Source organism: Mus pahari, chromosome 10 (assembly GCF_900095145.1).
Source record: "Mus pahari chromosome 10, PAHARI_EIJ_v1.1, whole genome shotgun sequence".
NCBI classification, from domain to species: domain Eukaryota; kingdom Metazoa; phylum Chordata; class Mammalia; order Rodentia; family Muridae; genus Mus; species Mus pahari.
This window is the reverse complement of record NC_034599.1, coordinates 80,956,908-80,973,990: the sequence shown is the minus strand read 5'-3', so window position 1 is coordinate 80,973,990 and position 17,083 is coordinate 80,956,908. Positions and strand designations below refer to the sequence as shown.

Sequence of the window (17,083 nt, the reverse complement as noted above, 5' to 3'; positions counted from 1 at the left end):
TCTGCAAGGGATCACGTTTAGGTATGGCTTTGGGACTAGACTCAAACTGGCCCAGGGAATATATGATCATGAGAGAACAATCCCAGCTTAAATAATTTCTTAGTGCTTAGACCAATGTATCTAGACCCATATATGAATATCTAGATAGATGATAGATAGATGATTGATAGATAATTGATAGATGGATAGATAGATAAATGTGCTATAGATATATTTGTATATAGAAATATAGATGAGAGGAATTAAAATTTAGATGGCTTAGCAGAGAGTTGACTGCTATACCTACTTCTGATTGTTTTGTTGGAGTAAAATGTAGGGTCATCTTGACTTTGGAGCTTCGGGAGTCTGCACAGCACTTGGCATTGTGCTGATTAAAAGCAGGTGCAGATCAGTTTTGGAAAGGACTATTCAGAAATGCGCTTTCCGAGTAGGTGCCAGTTCTGACCCAGCGAAATGCCCCACAATGCACTCAGACACAGTGAGCATCGGAAGCCAGTTCATCTGCATACTTGCATCTGGGCGGAGCCACTGTGCAAACTCAGAGAAGAGTTTGGACCACATGCACATACCTAGGGGTGTTAGACTCATCAGTTTTAAGTTTCTTCATTACCGTATAGCATATTTCCCAGGACATTTTGAAAATATTGTAAAGAAATTAAGAGAAGCAAGTGGTGGTGAAGGCAGGAGAGGTTTGGCAGGCAATGGTGGAATTAGTGCATTCCCCTGGCGATGAACACTTACACAGTTACATACCATTCTGCTGCGTGTGGTGCCCTGGGCTCTGTAGTTGTCCAAGACAAGTAGTGTTAGCTAAACATAGCATTTCTGCTGCAGTTTCACCAACGAAATTGTCACCTTGCTTCACTCCGACAAAAAGAAGCTTGCTCCTTAAAGAGCAGAGAGAATTACAAGCCTTTCAGGGTTTCCCTAGCAGGAACTTCTCAAAAGCAGATGCCCTTTGTCAGTGGTGTGCTTTCTTTCAAGGTTTAAAAAAAAAAAAAAGTTGTATCTTAAGTTGTAAAACTAACTCCTTCACCTTCCTCTCTCTGCTCTGCCACTGGCATTGAGCCGGAGGGTTTCTCATGCAAGGTCAACGGAAAATATGAACGGGTCACACAGCAGTTTAGTACTGAAAACGTTTCTGTAACTACTGCTAGTTAGAGATTTATTTTTTTCAGTCCCCGTGTAAGGGGCTGGGGTACGTCTCAGACATCAGGCAGGTCTGCCTTGCTTTCCTCTTAACTTTCCAGAATAAAAAAAAACCCAGATGTTTCTTTAAACGCTGTTTGAACCGTTACGCTGTTTGTGATTAGTGTCTGCCAAGTAGAAAAATCTGCGCTTCTGCCAGTGCTATCACGGGGACATTATTGTCTGTTTTAAATGTAAGTTTTAAGAAGGGGCACTGCAGAGTCACAGCTGCCCTGTGTTTTCATCAGGTCCCTCTGTCCTCTAGCAAGGACATGAGTGAAGTAGAGCCCCTCTGTAGGTCTCATCACAGACTTTATTTCTCTGCTTACGTCTATGAACTGCCTCCTGGCCGTGGTGGAAAAGCTCTGTCCACCACAGTTGGGTGTCTGTGTACCCCGCTGCCTCTTTTGTAGTCTTCAGTATTTTTTCCCTAATTTGTCTCATGTTCTTTTTGTTTTTGTTTAAAACAAATCATTTAGAGCTATCTCAAATAAATACAAAGCTTAAATCTCCATGACCATTTTTTTTTTTTTGGCTACTTTAAAATATCTTAGATCTCTAAGATGGAAAAGAATTTGAACTTGAGTAAAGGTACCAGCCACGTTTATTTGAATAACTTTAAAATACATTTTCACATCAGATGTGCAGGTCATACCCAAGAGGTTCATGGAGAAGAATAACAAATTTGAGGCCAACCAGAGCTATGCATTAAGTTCTGGGCCCGCCTGAGCTACGTAGCAAGACTCTATCTCAAAGATATAAAAAAAAAAATTCTTATTCTGTGTAATGTTTATAGCGATATAGATCTCTCTAGAAATAAGCATAGTAAGTTTTAATTTCAGAAAAATACAGCTATGAAACCTCATGAATATAAAATTTTAAATTTTAAAGTTTAAAACAAACATCATGAGCATTAAAAATCTATGTATTTTAGTACATCAAAATGCAAGTTTAAAAAAATTCAGATTTCTCTCTGCAAAATGTTTTATTATTCTCTGTGAGTAGCCCATCTAAGTTGCTATATTGTCTTTTCTGGTAGATATTAACTTTTATTTTTAATTTTATTATAAGGCAAGCTTTTAAGAAATAGAACCTACTTTCTGTGGTCATACAGAACAGAATTCTAAGAATGTTGTGCTTTTAATTTTCTATATAAGGTACACACAACTGATAAATGATAGCATTGTTCTTTTAAAATATCCTAGTTGGGGGCTGGTAGAGTAGCTCATGTGAAAGGTGCTTGCTGCCAAACCTATGGCCTGAGTCTTATTCCTGCCACCCATGTGATGGAAGCAGAGGACAGACTCTAGGGAAAATAAATCCCACATTTATGTCTTGTTTGTTTGTTTGTTTGTTTTTGTTTTTGCGACAGGGTTTCTCTGTGTAGCCCTGGCTGTCCTGGAACTCACTTTGTAGACCAGGCTGGCCTCGAACTCAGAAATCCACCTGCCTCTGCCTCCCAAGTGCTGGGATTAAAGTCATGCACCACCACGCCTGGCCCACATTTATGTCTTAGGGAAAGATTTTAGTGAGAGTTTAAGAAGTTTATAATGCGGACAGCAACGGGGGCTCTTCTCTTTAAGAAAAGTTTTGATGGGAGTTGGTAGTTGCATTCCTAATGTTTAGGCATAGCTAACGAGCAGCATTGAAGAGGCATGTGGCTGACGGGATAGAAGGAAACCTCTTCTGCAGCATAGCTCTAAGTATAGGTTTCACTTGTACATAAGTAACAGCCAACCCGAAGAGTCTGAAAGCATCTGCTGGGGTCTGTTACTAATGCTCATCCTAGGAGCAGTGGGTGGTAGCGAGGAGTAGGACGTGGTTGGTCACTGTTCAGTCTAGTGGCCAAACACGCATAGCTCCTGCAGACCGTAATGGACCAAGTCCCAACCCAGCCATTTACGAGCTGTATGGCCTTGATCAAACTACCCAAGTTATTTTTTTTTTCAACTGAAAAATGTAAGTTTCATATATTCTCATGTGCAACAAGGTGCTTTAAGGTGTGCAGGTGTTATGGAATGGCTAGATCAAGTTCTGTGCTGATTCACATCATTTTGTGTGGGGTAGAACATTTGAAAATCTCTGAACTCCGGCTCTCCGTTCTCTACAGAATGGAGGTAATAAAAGGCACCATCTGAAATAGTTACAGAAGTTAAATTTTAATAATTTTCAAAAATATGTCTCCCCCCCCCCCAGGGGCATTGACCTCAGTTCTAGGTATACAGCCATGGAAAGTAAAATCCCTGAACCATGGCAGAATATTGAGAGGGCTCCTCCCATCCTACCCTGCCCCCAGCCCCCCCCCACACACACACCTCAAGGTCCTCATGCTGCCCACTGCCCTCTGGTGTCATCTGGGTCTTTGCTCTCCCTGGAGTGGTTTTCTTTCTCTAGTTTATTCACAGTCCCCAGCCTCCATCAGTATAACATACATTCCCTCTGGACAGCTGAGAGAAGCCATCAGATTAGATTAATATGCGCTGATAGTGTTTAAAAAAACTTTTAACTCAAGTGAGCCTCTTGTAATAATAACATTATTCTTTTTTTTTATTCTGCAAAACATAAGGACTCAAGATGTATGTTACTTAACTGTCTTCTATCTAGACAAGTTTGTTACTTGCTGTATTCCACTGAGAAACAAGGACCTTGACCACAGGACTTCCTCAGCTTAACACAGTGAATGACTCTCAGCTCTACTGTGTGACATTTCCCAATTATGTTTGACCAGTTCCTCTTAGTGAGGATCATGCTCTAGGACACACCAGTAAAATCTATTGGAAATGAGGAGTGGCAGGAACATGGGGGTTGACCCTAAGCTCCATAATGAATGTGGTTTGCTGTGGACATGCATTGGGAAAGGTTTACATCCCTTAGCAATCAGTGTTCGTTTAGGGCTAGAACGTAGTATGCAAGGCTCTGGGTCCCACCCTTAGCATTGAAAAAGAAATACAAAATGTGTTTGTGAGCTGGGCCTACAGGTATGTTAACCGGAGTTCCTTCTGTATACAATGCACTTGTAGTCTTAAAACATGAAATTATATTTTTAATCTGTTGGAAATAGATCACTTTCCAAATAACCAGAAAATATAATAATATTTGAAAACAATAAATGTAAGTAGAGATAAAGACATTAAGCATCATGCCCTCATTTGTTTAGCTGTTTATTTCTTTGATTCCTCCTTTTGTATCTGATGATTCTTTCCAAGGTTAAGTGAAGAATTTTCTGAATACTTACCAAACCTTTCCTGTTAACATTATGATTTTTTTGTCTGCACTAAACTAATTTTAAATTCAAAATATTTATTTATATAGCCACTATCTATTTAATATTATTTGCATACAGAGAAGACATTGGATTTTTCTGGAAGCCACCAGTCAGAGGTATAAGAGAAAAATGCAGTAAAGAAGTAGTATCTGGACATGAAAGTTTAATGTCTTAAATTACATAGTAAAGTTATTTTGTGTTTTAATTTTTGCATCCATTAATTTCTAATGAAACCTAAAACATGCTTTTTAGAGCCCTTATACAATGAGAATCTTGTTGGATCACAATGGCCTTCAGTGGTATCCAGATACCACCATTCACGTGTTAGCTAACAGGGAGATGCACAAAAACGTAATTACTTGGTGATTACCAACAGTGCATGAGACATTCGTGTTGTATAAGGGAGCTTTCTTCACAACTTAACTCCGTTCTTTTACTATATTTTCTTCTCTTTTTATTCCTTTCATTTCTGTTGTTTTTAAAACTGCACCCAAGATGCCTTTGCAGCTTCTCCTGGGGAGGCCCCTGCAGCATCCGAAGGGGCTACCGCACCAGCTACCCCAGCCCCAGTGGCTGCAGCCCTTGATGCATGCTCAGGAAATGGTGGGTTTACACATGAGCCAGTCTGTTGTTTTCTTGTCCTAATGTGAAGCCTGCATAGTTAGTTGTGGCCATATGTTTTTCTAATTTTGTTTTCTTATTAGTGTAAACTCATTCCTCATAACTGAATGAATAATGCCAACACTTAAAACATTAAGACAGTGAAGTGCATACTTATCAAAATTGGCAATTCCTCAAGATTGACAATTTTTCTCAGTGCAAGTATGCTTTCTTAATGTTTTCCCTCCTCTAACGCATTCTTTATGATATTGAGTTCAAATATATTGACATGTTTTAATGAACTTTCAGAGCTACCAGATTGCCTAGATTAGGTAAGGGCATGAAAAAATAATGACCGCCCCCCCCCCCGACCAAAACTATAGGCCGATTTCACAGCACCCTACCAAATATTTCAGATTGAACTTGCAGTACCAACTGTATTTTCTTTTTTTCTTTAGAAAAACATCCCAACTGCTAATAAGATATAGTAGTGAAACCCATGTAACCTTGAGGCCTAGCTAGTATGTAAATGTGTGTGACGTGTCTTCTTACCTGTAGTTACGATTCTGTCTCCTGCTCCTTCCTGACTGATGCTGTGTGTGTCTCTACTTTGCTTTCCAAAAGACCCTTTTGCCCCATCTGAAGGTAGCGCAGAGGCTGCACCTGAGCTGGACCTCTTTGCAATGAAGCCACCTGAGACCAGCGCTCCTGTAGTCACCCCTACAGCTAGCACAGCCCCCCCAGTTCCCGCAACTGCTCCTTCTCCTGCTCCCACGGCTGTGGCAGCCACTGCTGCCACCACCACCGCCGCCACTGCTGCCACCACCACTGCCACCACCTCTGCTGCCGCTGCCACCACCGCCGCTGCTGCTCCTCCTGCTCTAGATATCTTTGGTGGTAATTTGTCACTGTTACTCAATCTCTCCCATCTGGTGGCTTGAACCCGGTCCTTTAATGCACACATGCCTCCTATGCATGAAAACTGGTAGTTAAATGGACTCTCTGGAGTCCATTTGCTACTTAACCCAGAGGTCTTGTGAATGCTCTGTCAGAAAACTGGCAAGTGGTGCTGTCACAGGCTTGATTTGCAGACTGAGTGAAGGCCTGTGTGTTCTCGGTCTTAGATTTGTTTGATTCTGCTCCTGAAGTTGCTGCAGCGCCTAAGCCAGACGCGGCTCCTAGCATAGACCTGTTTGGCACAGGTAAAGCAAAGCAACGGATTTCTTCAACTCTGTTTCAGTAGATGTCCTTGGTCAAGCCCTTTATAGTTGCTGTGATAATGCATTCGTTAGACGCGTGACTCTGATTTCAGCTTTCTGCTACTTATTTCTGCTTGGTTTTGGTTTCTTTCACTTTTTGGAAGATGCTTTCTCCTCCCCACCACGAGGGGCCTCTCCGGTGCCTGAGAGTTCTCTCACTGCTGACCTCTTATCCGGTGAGTGCTTCCCCTAGATCAAGACTTTAGAGCTCTCTCCAGAGGGTCATGGGTGGGGGATTTCAGGTAGCAAAAGATGTTCTAATATCTTATAGGTTTATCGTATGTGCTCTAAGACTCAGAATTCACCTAAAAGATGAATCTCATTCTCTTTAGCCAGTCAGCAGCTGGTAAAGGTTGAGATTTCAAATATGAGGTTGGCAAAGAAAAAAAAAATTCCATTTCCCACTAATTGTTCTACTATTGAAGAGTCAGTTTTTCATTCGCTTTTCTTAACTGTTAAGATTTCTCCACTCACTTTCTGTCACTGAGTTCTCGAGGCCATTGTCAGGGTCTGGGTTTCATTGTGCTGAAGATGACCGCCATGTTCCCCTGTTCTTCACTGCAGTGGATGCATTTGCAGCGCCGTCTCCTGCAACCACTGCCTCTCCTGCAAAGGCGGAGTCCTCTGGTGTCATAGACCTTTTTGGGGGTGCGTATCTCTCCTCTTTCAGCACTTAAGTCATCTGGAGTCCCTTTTGTTGTTGTTGTTGTTCTGAGTGGACTCTCCTCTTCCATTTTAATTCATTTTGCTCCTTTTGGCTCTTACATTGCTTTTGATTTTTACGTGTGAACTTAAGTTGTACAGACCTTTCCCATGTCTGTGCCGCCATCACCATCATCCTCATGGCTCCTCACAACTTTCAGTGCATGGTCTAACAAAACCAGAGCGTTCTCCATGTGACATCTTCTTGTTTTCAGCCTTTTGTTCATCCTAGCTTTTAATCACCTGTTTAGAGTCCCTCTCTTGCTTTTTCAAAGATCCTGATCTATTGGCTACGTTAACACTCTCAAGTCCTTCAAAGCAATATAAAACATAAAATAGGTAATTCAGAATTGAGAACAAGCTAGTTAGATGTCAACATACATAATGCTGTGGAGTTTATTTACATTGAATATAGTGTTTTTTAAACCTTTACAGAGAACTTGGAGATATTTTTTTTCTGGTTTAAATGTATTCTTTTTCTTCCTTTATGTAGTATTTGAAACCAGAAAGGTGCATTGATTTTATCTTGATTATATCGCTTAGTTATCTGTATGAGTATCTGTAAGCTGAAGTCCTTTGTTATCAGTAAACTCTTAGGAAAGCAACAGGTCTGAACTGAATCATGAGTATCCATAAAAGTGAGTGTCTTTGGGCTAAAACATCATCTTTGCGTATTATACCCACATGGATTATCTATTGTCACTGACTCATCCTGGTACATACCATGCTGCATACATGAGGGTACAAAGAAGTCACAGATGCTGGCTGACGTGCTGAAGGTACACAGACACTGAATGCAGATGTGTGGGTACAGGGGGTGCTGCTCCCCTGGGCATATTAAATGTTTAGAAGCTTAAATGGGAAGTGAGAAATTCTGTTTTACCTTCATTTAAAAATCTCAATCCTGTTTTTAATAAATGATAGACTCTAGTTTGAAACCTTTATTCATTTTAAAGGTCTACGTCTCAATCATTTAGTGAGGCACTGGTTATTAGACATTCTAGAACTCTCATGGGCGACTAAGCTCTAGAGCAGAGCATTGTGGCACACACCTGCAACCCCCCTGCTCTTGGGGAGGCTCCCAGGGCAAACAGGAGCTGTGTATTAAGACTATCTGAGACTGTGAAATAAGACAAACTTCTTAGAGCCTGTTTTAGTCCTCCTAGCCATTTCACATATCAAGGAGGCAGGCTTTCCATAGAGAATGTCACATATGTGCATGTGTCTGTGTGTGTCACACTTGGATTGTTTAGTCACTTACTATTTGACCCTCTTACTTTCTTGCTGCATGACGGACAATGGATAGATGCATTTGGAAGTAGTGCTTCTGAAACCCAGCCAGCACCTCAGGCTGTTTCTAGTTCATCAGCATCGGCAGATCTACTAGCTGGTAATTGATTCCATTAAAATGGCATTTTATAAAAGTTAAGTTTGGATAGATATAGTTTTATAAGTAATAGATACTACATAAATTGCAAAATATTTTTAAATTTTCCTTTCAAGGCATGAAATTGAAGGTGATACAGCATTAAATAATAGAAGGTTTATTACTTCCTAGATTTTATTAAATTAGTCTTAAACCCATATGTATATAAGCCACCCCTATTGATACTCCCAATCTTACTTTCAATTAGCATGTTTGTTTTTATTTGTCAAAAAGGTAATATGTTTTGTGTGGCAATTAATGACTGCTCATATATTTTAGAAGGAATCTGTAGTTAACTATGCTGTAATATATTTGACAGTTGGTTTTATAATAGGTGAGTCACCATAGAAGAAACCATTATAGATTTTTTTTCCTGTTGAATTGAAATGTGACACACAATGGACTTTTGACAAGCTGATTAGTTTTCTGCCTGAAAACACGCAGGGTGATCTCAGCTTTCTAGGAACTAGATGGGCACGGTTTGCAAGGATCACTGCTTGGTGCTAAGACAGTAAGGGCTGCTTCAAAGAGCAGTTCCAGGACTCGAGCACAATTAAAACCAAGCTTGAGTCTAACTTGGAGTGGAGACAACGTTAGACTTAGAAAGTGGCCAATCGGAAGACCCCAGCCAAAGGCTTAGCCGCAGCTCAGCTCAGGAACTCACAGCATGCTGGCCTCACTTGGGTTCTGCTTGAGGGAAGCACAGCAGTAGTCTAACGGAGGCCTCGTGACACTCAGTGAAGATTTCTGTGTACCCCCAGTCACTAGAGGGGATGGATTTTGCTCCTTGGGGTGACAAGGAGTTAATTAGTCTGAGTCTCCTGAGCACCTGGAAGCCTCCAATCTAGATTCCCTCAGTTTAAATAACCCAACAGCCATGTGGTCCTTAAAGAGTAACTGGTTTTGACCAAGTGTGGCCGTTGTTTACAACCTAGAAACAGTGTAAAACAAGATCCCTTCACTGAGTGGAGCAGGCCAGGGGACATGCCAGTGTTCTCAGGCTTGTGATGGGTAATGGTGGAGCCTTAGCACCCCCTCCATACCTCTCACTAATGCTGGTGGAAAGCCCCCTTGTGGTCACATCTTTCCTCCAGGAACAGGAGGAAGCACCAGGAACCCCCACCTTCTTTCTATCAGTAGTTCTGTCTGGTGGCTTCGGTTTCTCTTTCATTTCTTTTACATACTCTCTGGCTCCTAGATCCAGTCAGGTGCTCCTGTTTGCCAGCTCTTGTCACAGTGATTGTGGTGATGAACCAGAACCCCACTTTGACGGGGTTCTGTTTTGTCTTCTAGAAGCTAAAATGTAACATGCACCTCACACAACCCACCTCTGCCAACTTTAGACAAGGCCTGCCAGCTTGCCTGGCTTTCCCCACAGCCTAGATGCATTTCACAGCAGTTTCAACTTGGCTAGACGCTTTCAACCTCTTATTAAACCAATACATTCAGTTCAGAGTTTAAAATCTGCAGTAAGATTTTAACAGGCCACAGAAATAGCATAGTTTCCAGGTTCCTTGGTGAAAATGATCCCAATGGTTTTTAAATGAGATGGATTGTAAGTCTTTGGTTCTGGAATTATGGTTAAAATCAATTGCACTGGCTACCTGAAGAATTCTAAGAAATCTTTCTTAGATATCTGCTGGCCTGCCATAGACCATATGGGTCACAGAACTGTTCAAATCCACTAAGCAAGAGGCTGGCCACAAGGCCACACTGTCTGTTCTAGTATTATTAGTCTACAGTGCCTCGCTGAACCCACCAGGACTAGAACCAGAGATACTGTTTCTAAAAGAGCCTAGAATTTTAGGACCTGGAGCAGAAGCCAGGGATCTTGGGAGAAGAAAGCATTCCAAGGCTGTAGAGCCAAGAGGGTTGGTCCTAGGGGTGCCACAGGATCTATATCATCCCTGGAGAGTAAGGGATCCCGGCTACAGGCTGCAGAGAGATATATGTTCCCAAAAGGCTCACTTTGGGGTATGTCTCACACATACAAAAAGCTTAAATTGATCAGTTGACCTGTGCAGTCCAAAATCTTACTAAAGTGAGCTAGGAAAGAGATTAGTGACAAACGTTCCAATGTTTCTGCATTTTTTAAACACATGTTAACTGTACTCTTCAGTTCCTTCACCTGCCTTTTCTTATGACTCTGGCAGGAAAAATTATGTGTACACATTTGTGTTTCTCTTGGCCTCCTACTTAAATACATTAATGTTCAATGCAGACAAGTTTGCATGGGTATTACGGTCTACTTTGCATCAAAACATTTCCTGTCAGTTCCTTTGGTATTAGAAGATCTGATTTTCTTAGCACGGACAACACTTTCACCAGATATCCTGATATAAGAAAATTTAAATTACATTTTAAATGTTTCTAAAATTGTATTTGAGAGACTGCCCTTTCCCTGTTTTAATTACAAAAAAACATTTTTTATGAAGGCTTAACTATGACCACACTGGGAAATCACATTTCTAGTTTTTAAAAATGTTATAGAATATCAACATAATTATATCTTGTGATTGTTTCCAGTCCTCTCCTCAGGTCAACATCATATCTACAATTCAGCTAACAGTGGTATCTGAGTTTATGTTACCCAATTATCTTTGTTTAATGCATATAAAACAGAACAAATATTGGAACGTGGTGTCGTGGCTGTTTGCAGAGCTTAGCACCGTGCATTGACTTGTGTATATGTTTATATAGAGACATAGCTACAAAGCCCACAACCTATATAAATAAAGAATCTTTAAAAAATAACAAAATGAGGTGGAACATACCAGTAATTTCAGTGTTCAGGAAGCAGAACCACAGAGGTCACTAACTACTTTGAGGTCAGTCTATTTTCCTTGAAGGTATCCAGGGCTTCGTAGTCAAGAAGTGTCTTAAACACACAAATGAGTCTAGTAAAAGATACACACCTACAACTGTGCTCACATTAATGTTAGGGTCAGAACCACAAAAAAAAAAAGTTGTATTTTGTGGAGAATTTTCTAGTCGTGAATTATAATAAAGCTATTTTATAAAGGATAAAAAGAAAGATAATGCACAGATGCAATTGCAGTCAGGTTAGAGTAGGCAGAAGAACTCTTGGTCACTGGAGTGAGGCCTCATACAGCTAAGATGTCTTCTTGCTGCTTTCTTGCTGGCAGGAACTGTATCATCTCTTTGAAGGAGCAACTATACATATAAGTGAAAAGCAATAAATAGATGGTAGAGCAAAATGCTGAAATTATTTTTAAATACTTCAAGCCAACTATTAAGAGTAACTTTAAAAATAAAAAGAAAATGTTACTGAAAATTCATGTGAATTATAAAATCAGAAAACAAAAGACTAAATGAAATGGGTAATTTCTTTTAAAGTGTTGTATTAAAACCAGTTATGTTTTGCTCAAATTCAGATCCAGAGTTGTCAAATCATAATCAGTCGCAACACCATATATTGATGACACACCTTAATCTTCATCTTCTACCGTTGTCTCTCAACCTTCCTGGTGCTGTGACCCTGTAATAAAGTTCCTCATGTTGCAGTGACCCAACCATAAAATTATTTTCATTGCTATTTCATAACTATAATTTTGCTACTGTTATCGTAATGTAAATATTTTTGGAGATAGAGGTTTGCCAAAGAGGTCATTCCCAAGGTTGAGCTGGTTTAAGCAATAATCTTAATTGCTTGGTGCATCAGTATAGTGAAACTGAAGAAAAGTCTGCAGCCAGAATAATGGCTCTGACCTCAAGCTTCCTTATCTATTGAGCCTCATCGGACTATTCTGAAGATAAAATAAATTCATGTATGTTTTATGTGGTATCTACCAGACATGGCCCTGGGCCACACATGACTGAAGACTGCTATGAATATAGCTAAGCCCAAAATCTTAGTTATTTTTCAAACATGAGAGTTTTCCCCCATTTCTAGATGGGAGTTAACTCAGTTGCATCATTCAAGGGTTAACTTGGTAGACACCATCACTCTACAATGGAAGAGGTTGGATAAGCCTGTGGTAGACATTGCTGGTTTTGCAGGATCTCAAGTACTCAAATGCATGTGATGTAAATGGGTCAGAGTGTTCAAACAGTGCCTCAGGCTTAGGTGTCCCATCCCAGGGAATGTGATCTTAGCTTCCCGTGAAGTTCACTAGTGTGCAGTCCATAAGCCCGGTATGAACCAGCACAAACATGATTTCCCCTTTCTGTGGAGTCTACCAAACAGTTTGACTCCTTGCAGTCACTTCCCACCCTGGAATGACAAAGGTGACACAGGTGAATCCTGGGACTTTCAAACCACCATTATTATAATTCTAGAGTGTACTGCTTTCCTGGGTGGGGTCTTAAGAAGCTAAGTCAAGGGCCTTCACTTCCAATCTCACCTGTAACTAAGAACTAGGCCAGACAACAGTTGCTTAAACTCCCGACCTGAGGTGTAATGTTTCAAAACTCATCATTAATTTATCCACCAGTGTCCCTAAAGACAAAACCATCGTATCCCAAACAACAATAATTCTAGTTCATGTTTGCCTCAGAATGTGACTAGTTGTCACTTGTGTGAAGAATATACTTTCTGTGGCAAATAATTTTTAAGTTAATTCAGTGTTATTTAAATATTAAAATATTAAGTATTAAATATTAAAATCACCCAGCATGACCCCTCAGACTTTCAGTAATAACTGACATTTTCCTCAAAAATGCAGTATTTTTGTATATGTATTCAAGGAAAATCTAAACCCATGATGTCTTATATTTATGTCACTTTTGATTTATAGGGACAACATTATTGCCTACTACCAAAGTTTGATGAAAAATTCTTTTAAAAAGATAAATTGGTTGTATGAATTGCAGTGTTAATGCATGTCTGTCATTTTATAAGATCTTTGTGAAGAAGAGATGTGGCTAAATTTGAAAAAACAACTATGCAATGACTTGTAGGTGTCATGCTGCATGCCTTTAATCTCAGCACTTGAGAAACAGAGGCAAGCAGATCTCTGGGAGTTTGTCAGTCCTGTCTACATACATAGTGAGTTCCAGGCATATCCAGGGCTATATAATGAGATTCTGTTTCAAAAAAGGAAGGAAGAAAGGGAGGGAGGGAGGGAGGGAGGGGAAGAAAAAGAAAAAAGATAGACAAACAAGTGGTTGAAAAAAAGCCTTTTATAATAGAAAATTACCTAGTGTCCTTCTAAGCGATGACCAGTCACCTTGCAGATTGTATCGTTTTATACAGAAGCAACACATAGTCATCTTAGACTTCTGTTTCCATTGCTTAGAAGACATGAACTGCCTCCAGAATTCAAAGAATAAACATTTAACTTGATATCTGATTAGTTCTCAGTAATCTCTACTCCATAAACACTAGCTTACTGTTGCAGGCACTGTGTTAAGTGTTAGTAGAAAAAAGACAGGAGGAAAAGTCACACGGCTCCTGAACCTAGGAAGACATCTCTGGAGTTAGGGAGGGCGGGGTACCTGAGGATGAAGGCGTGGTGGGAGTGGGATGCAGCTATGCTCCACATTGCTGAGGACCAGCCTGCACATGGAGGATGCAGTGTAACGGGGGGGGGGGGGTCAGCGAAAGCTTTCATAGACAACGGTCAGCATTGTCTACTCAGATGGACCACCCTGTCTGTGCTGCCAATCAAAGACCAGAAGGGATACCCACTACAGACTGGACATCCCCTTGGTGCCTGTTACCTGGAAACAGGGATGGGAGCCTGCTTACCCTTGGTGGTGCCATGGGGCTAATACACATGAAAACTAAAGATTCGATGGCCATTGTTTTAAATTTGCATTTCATTACTGAGCCACTGTGTGCAACTGAACATGCAACTACCTGTTAGTGTCATTGTAAAGTGTCTATGTGATGAAGACTGATCTGAGTCCTTTTGTGGAGGGGAGGGAATCAAAACAGGATCCCTCCAAGTAGCCTTGGCTTCCTGGAACGCTGTAGACCAGGCTGGCCTTGAACTCACAGAGATCCACCTACCTCTTTCTCCCAAATGCTATTAAAGTCGTTCTCCACCACTGCCCAGCGACTGACCTGAGTTCTAACCCTTCTTTGCTTTCTGCATTTCGTCATTCCAGATTCCGATACCACAGGCTCTAATAAGGTTCACTAACGTGTGTGCATCACACTTAAGTGTTTAAGTGCTGCCGTGTTTCTGGTCTAGTTGGATCTGTCATTCACACATGATGGATCAACATACTTGAGAAGTGTTTCACAAAACGAGCCTCCTGGTTTCACTAATTGCTCACCATGCAGTCTTTCCTCTTCAGTTCCTGTAGCTTTTTATGACTTGTTTTAGGCCCTGTCCCCCATCTTCAGCTGACATTTTTTTCCTGGGACTTTTTTTGAATTAGGATTTGGGGGCTCTTTCATGGCCCCTTCTACAACGCCAGTAACTCCAGCTCAGAATAACCTACTGCAGCCCAGTTTCGAGGCAGCTTTTGGAACGACGCCTTCGACTTCAAGCAGCAGCTCCTTTGACCCATCAGGTAAGGCACTGGCTGTTCAGACACTCTTCCTCCTTCTGATAATGGCCTCTACCTCCCAAGGTCAACGTGATTGTAGGAAGCTCTGCAGGCAGACATTGTTAAACCTGGTTGGTGGCTCTCATTCTACAGCTCAAATTCAGTTTCCCAGGACAAGTTTGGTAGCTCTAAAAATAACCTCCTGTCCTTTCTCTTTCTGTTTTTGAATTTTAGCAGAAAGCTTACCACACCCACCCTCTGTTTTGCACAAGCTCACATGCACACGATTTAGCCATGTAGAGGACAAATTCTTTGTAGTGAACCTTTGAACAGTCTCTGAGTGTGTGGACACCCTGACACACCCCGCTCCTGCTGTTGCTTACGCCCTCTGAAGCTTGCATGGCCCTCCGTTTTATGAAGTTGAGACACAAATACTACCTCTGCTTCTAACCTCTCATCATGGCTGTCATTCTGTTTCTCTTCTCTTCCATTCTCCTCCTCTCATGCTGGCTCCTTCCTACAAATTTTCAATTGGTGAGTTTTTGGCAATTAAATGTGTTTCAGAAGCACCCTAAATATACCCCCTGCCTGACAATTTGGTTGCTTCCATTGCCAGTACTGATGTGGATGCTGTCTCTCCCACCTTAGAATGACTGTGTAGTGGTGTTTATGGTAGATATGCATAGTCTCCTACAAGAATGTAACAAGCCCGGAGTTTTTATGTCAATAAGATATTAGCAGTATCTTATGGAAACTCTAAGCCTGTGTTTTGAATAGTCTTTCTGTATTCTAGGAACTGAACAAGTGGTATTTCTCATCTGGGGATGAGGGACATCAGTAGTAGCTCTTGAATCCTATCCTTAAGATCCTATTGAATTTAATATGTCCATAAAATATAACCCAAACATTGCCACAAAAGAAGGGGAAAATCAAAATTAACTACCTCTAAAATATGACCAACTATCATTCAGATACATATTCCTAGATGCTGACAGATCACTAATTTTTTGCTAATTTCATTGGACACTCAGGAGTTACATCTTTTCTCAATTATGGATTGCTTTGAGAGTAAGCATCTTAGATTTAGTTGGGTAAACCATTTACAGTTTATTACATATCATTACCATTTAGAATAAAAAGTACTCATTGGTTGTTTTTACTTAGACTCACAATGGTTACCACTTATTTAGTGCCTATATAGAGGAAGCATTGTAATAATCATGTGGAAAACTACTCTTTCATTTGATCCTACAATAGAGGTATATATTGTCGGTACTTTCCCCATTTAAGTATGAGAAGATGGAAGTGTCAGATTCCCGATGCACAGAGCTAGTAAGGGGTGTGGCTGCATTACAGCCTGGCTCTGTGCTGTCTAGTACATTCTGCTGTAGAGCCTTCCTCCCCATCTTTCTCCATGCTCATTAATGTTTCCATGTATTTCGAGTAGACACAAGTAGACATTCTTTTCGGTACTCATAGTCATAAATTATATGAGTTGTTATTTCTTTTATAAGAATGTGCTTTCATGTGTTTCCATGGTTTCATTAAGGACTGTCCTTTGCATAATGTCTCTCGCTGTCTCTCTTTGTTTCAAATTTTCTGAACCTGGTCTGTTTGATTTTCAGTGTTTGATGGTTTAGGCGATCTTCTGATGCCAACCATGGCACCATCCGGGCAGCCTGCCCCTGTCTCAATGGTCCCACCCAGTCCTGCAATGGCAGCCAGCAAAGGCCTTGGAAGTGACCTTGACTCATCTCTGGCCAGCTTAGTAGGCAGTGAGTAACCTAGTTTTATTTGCTTGAAGCACATGTGAACTGAATTCTTTCTTTCTTTCTTTCTTTCTTTCTTTCTTTCTTTCTTTCTTTCTTTCTTTCTTTGTATCTTTTCATATTTGTCTCTCTGGTTTTGCCTACAGGTAAATGTAATTAAAGAGTGGCTCTACATAGTTAGCATTTCACCTTTCTTTAGAAAGTAATCACTTGCCATTCCATTGTCTTGTAAGAATACCCATGTCACTTTTAATCTAAGTTCCCCCCCCCCAAAAAAAAAAAAAACAACCAAACAACAATGACAACAAAACAACAAGGAGCACACACACTCTGGCACAGGTAATATGCAAAGGCATTTCATGTAAGTGCGTAGCCATCCAGAAAATAGAATTATACTATTGCAGCATATTTATAG

At 40.7% G+C, this 17,083-nt stretch overlaps 1 protein-coding gene across 6 annotated transcripts in view; it reads left to right on the top strand.

The window, feature by feature from the left end:
* The window catches only part of Snap91 (synaptosome associated protein 91), a 113,293-nt gene that overhangs the window by 81,286 nt on the left and 14,924 nt on the right, over window positions 1–17,083 (top strand). For 3 of the 6 annotated variants that reach the window (XM_021206127.1, XM_029542977.1, XM_029542978.1), the window contains exons 17-24: window positions 4,949–5,056; window positions 5,678–5,950; window positions 6,178–6,255; window positions 6,417–6,488; window positions 6,877–6,960; window positions 8,321–8,404; window positions 14,789–14,923; window positions 16,525–16,674. In XM_021206127.1, the coding sequence (XP_021061786.1) occupies window positions 4,949–5,056; window positions 5,678–5,950; window positions 6,178–6,255; window positions 6,417–6,488; window positions 6,877–6,960; window positions 8,321–8,404; window positions 14,789–14,923; window positions 16,525–16,674 (984 nt within the window). The remainder of the gene's footprint in view (window positions 1–4,948; window positions 5,057–5,677; window positions 5,951–6,177; window positions 6,256–6,416; window positions 6,489–6,876; window positions 6,961–8,320; window positions 8,405–14,788; window positions 14,924–16,524; window positions 16,675–17,083) is intronic. The other 3 variants (XM_021206128.1, XM_029542980.1, XM_029542979.1) reach the window with 3 other exon arrangements.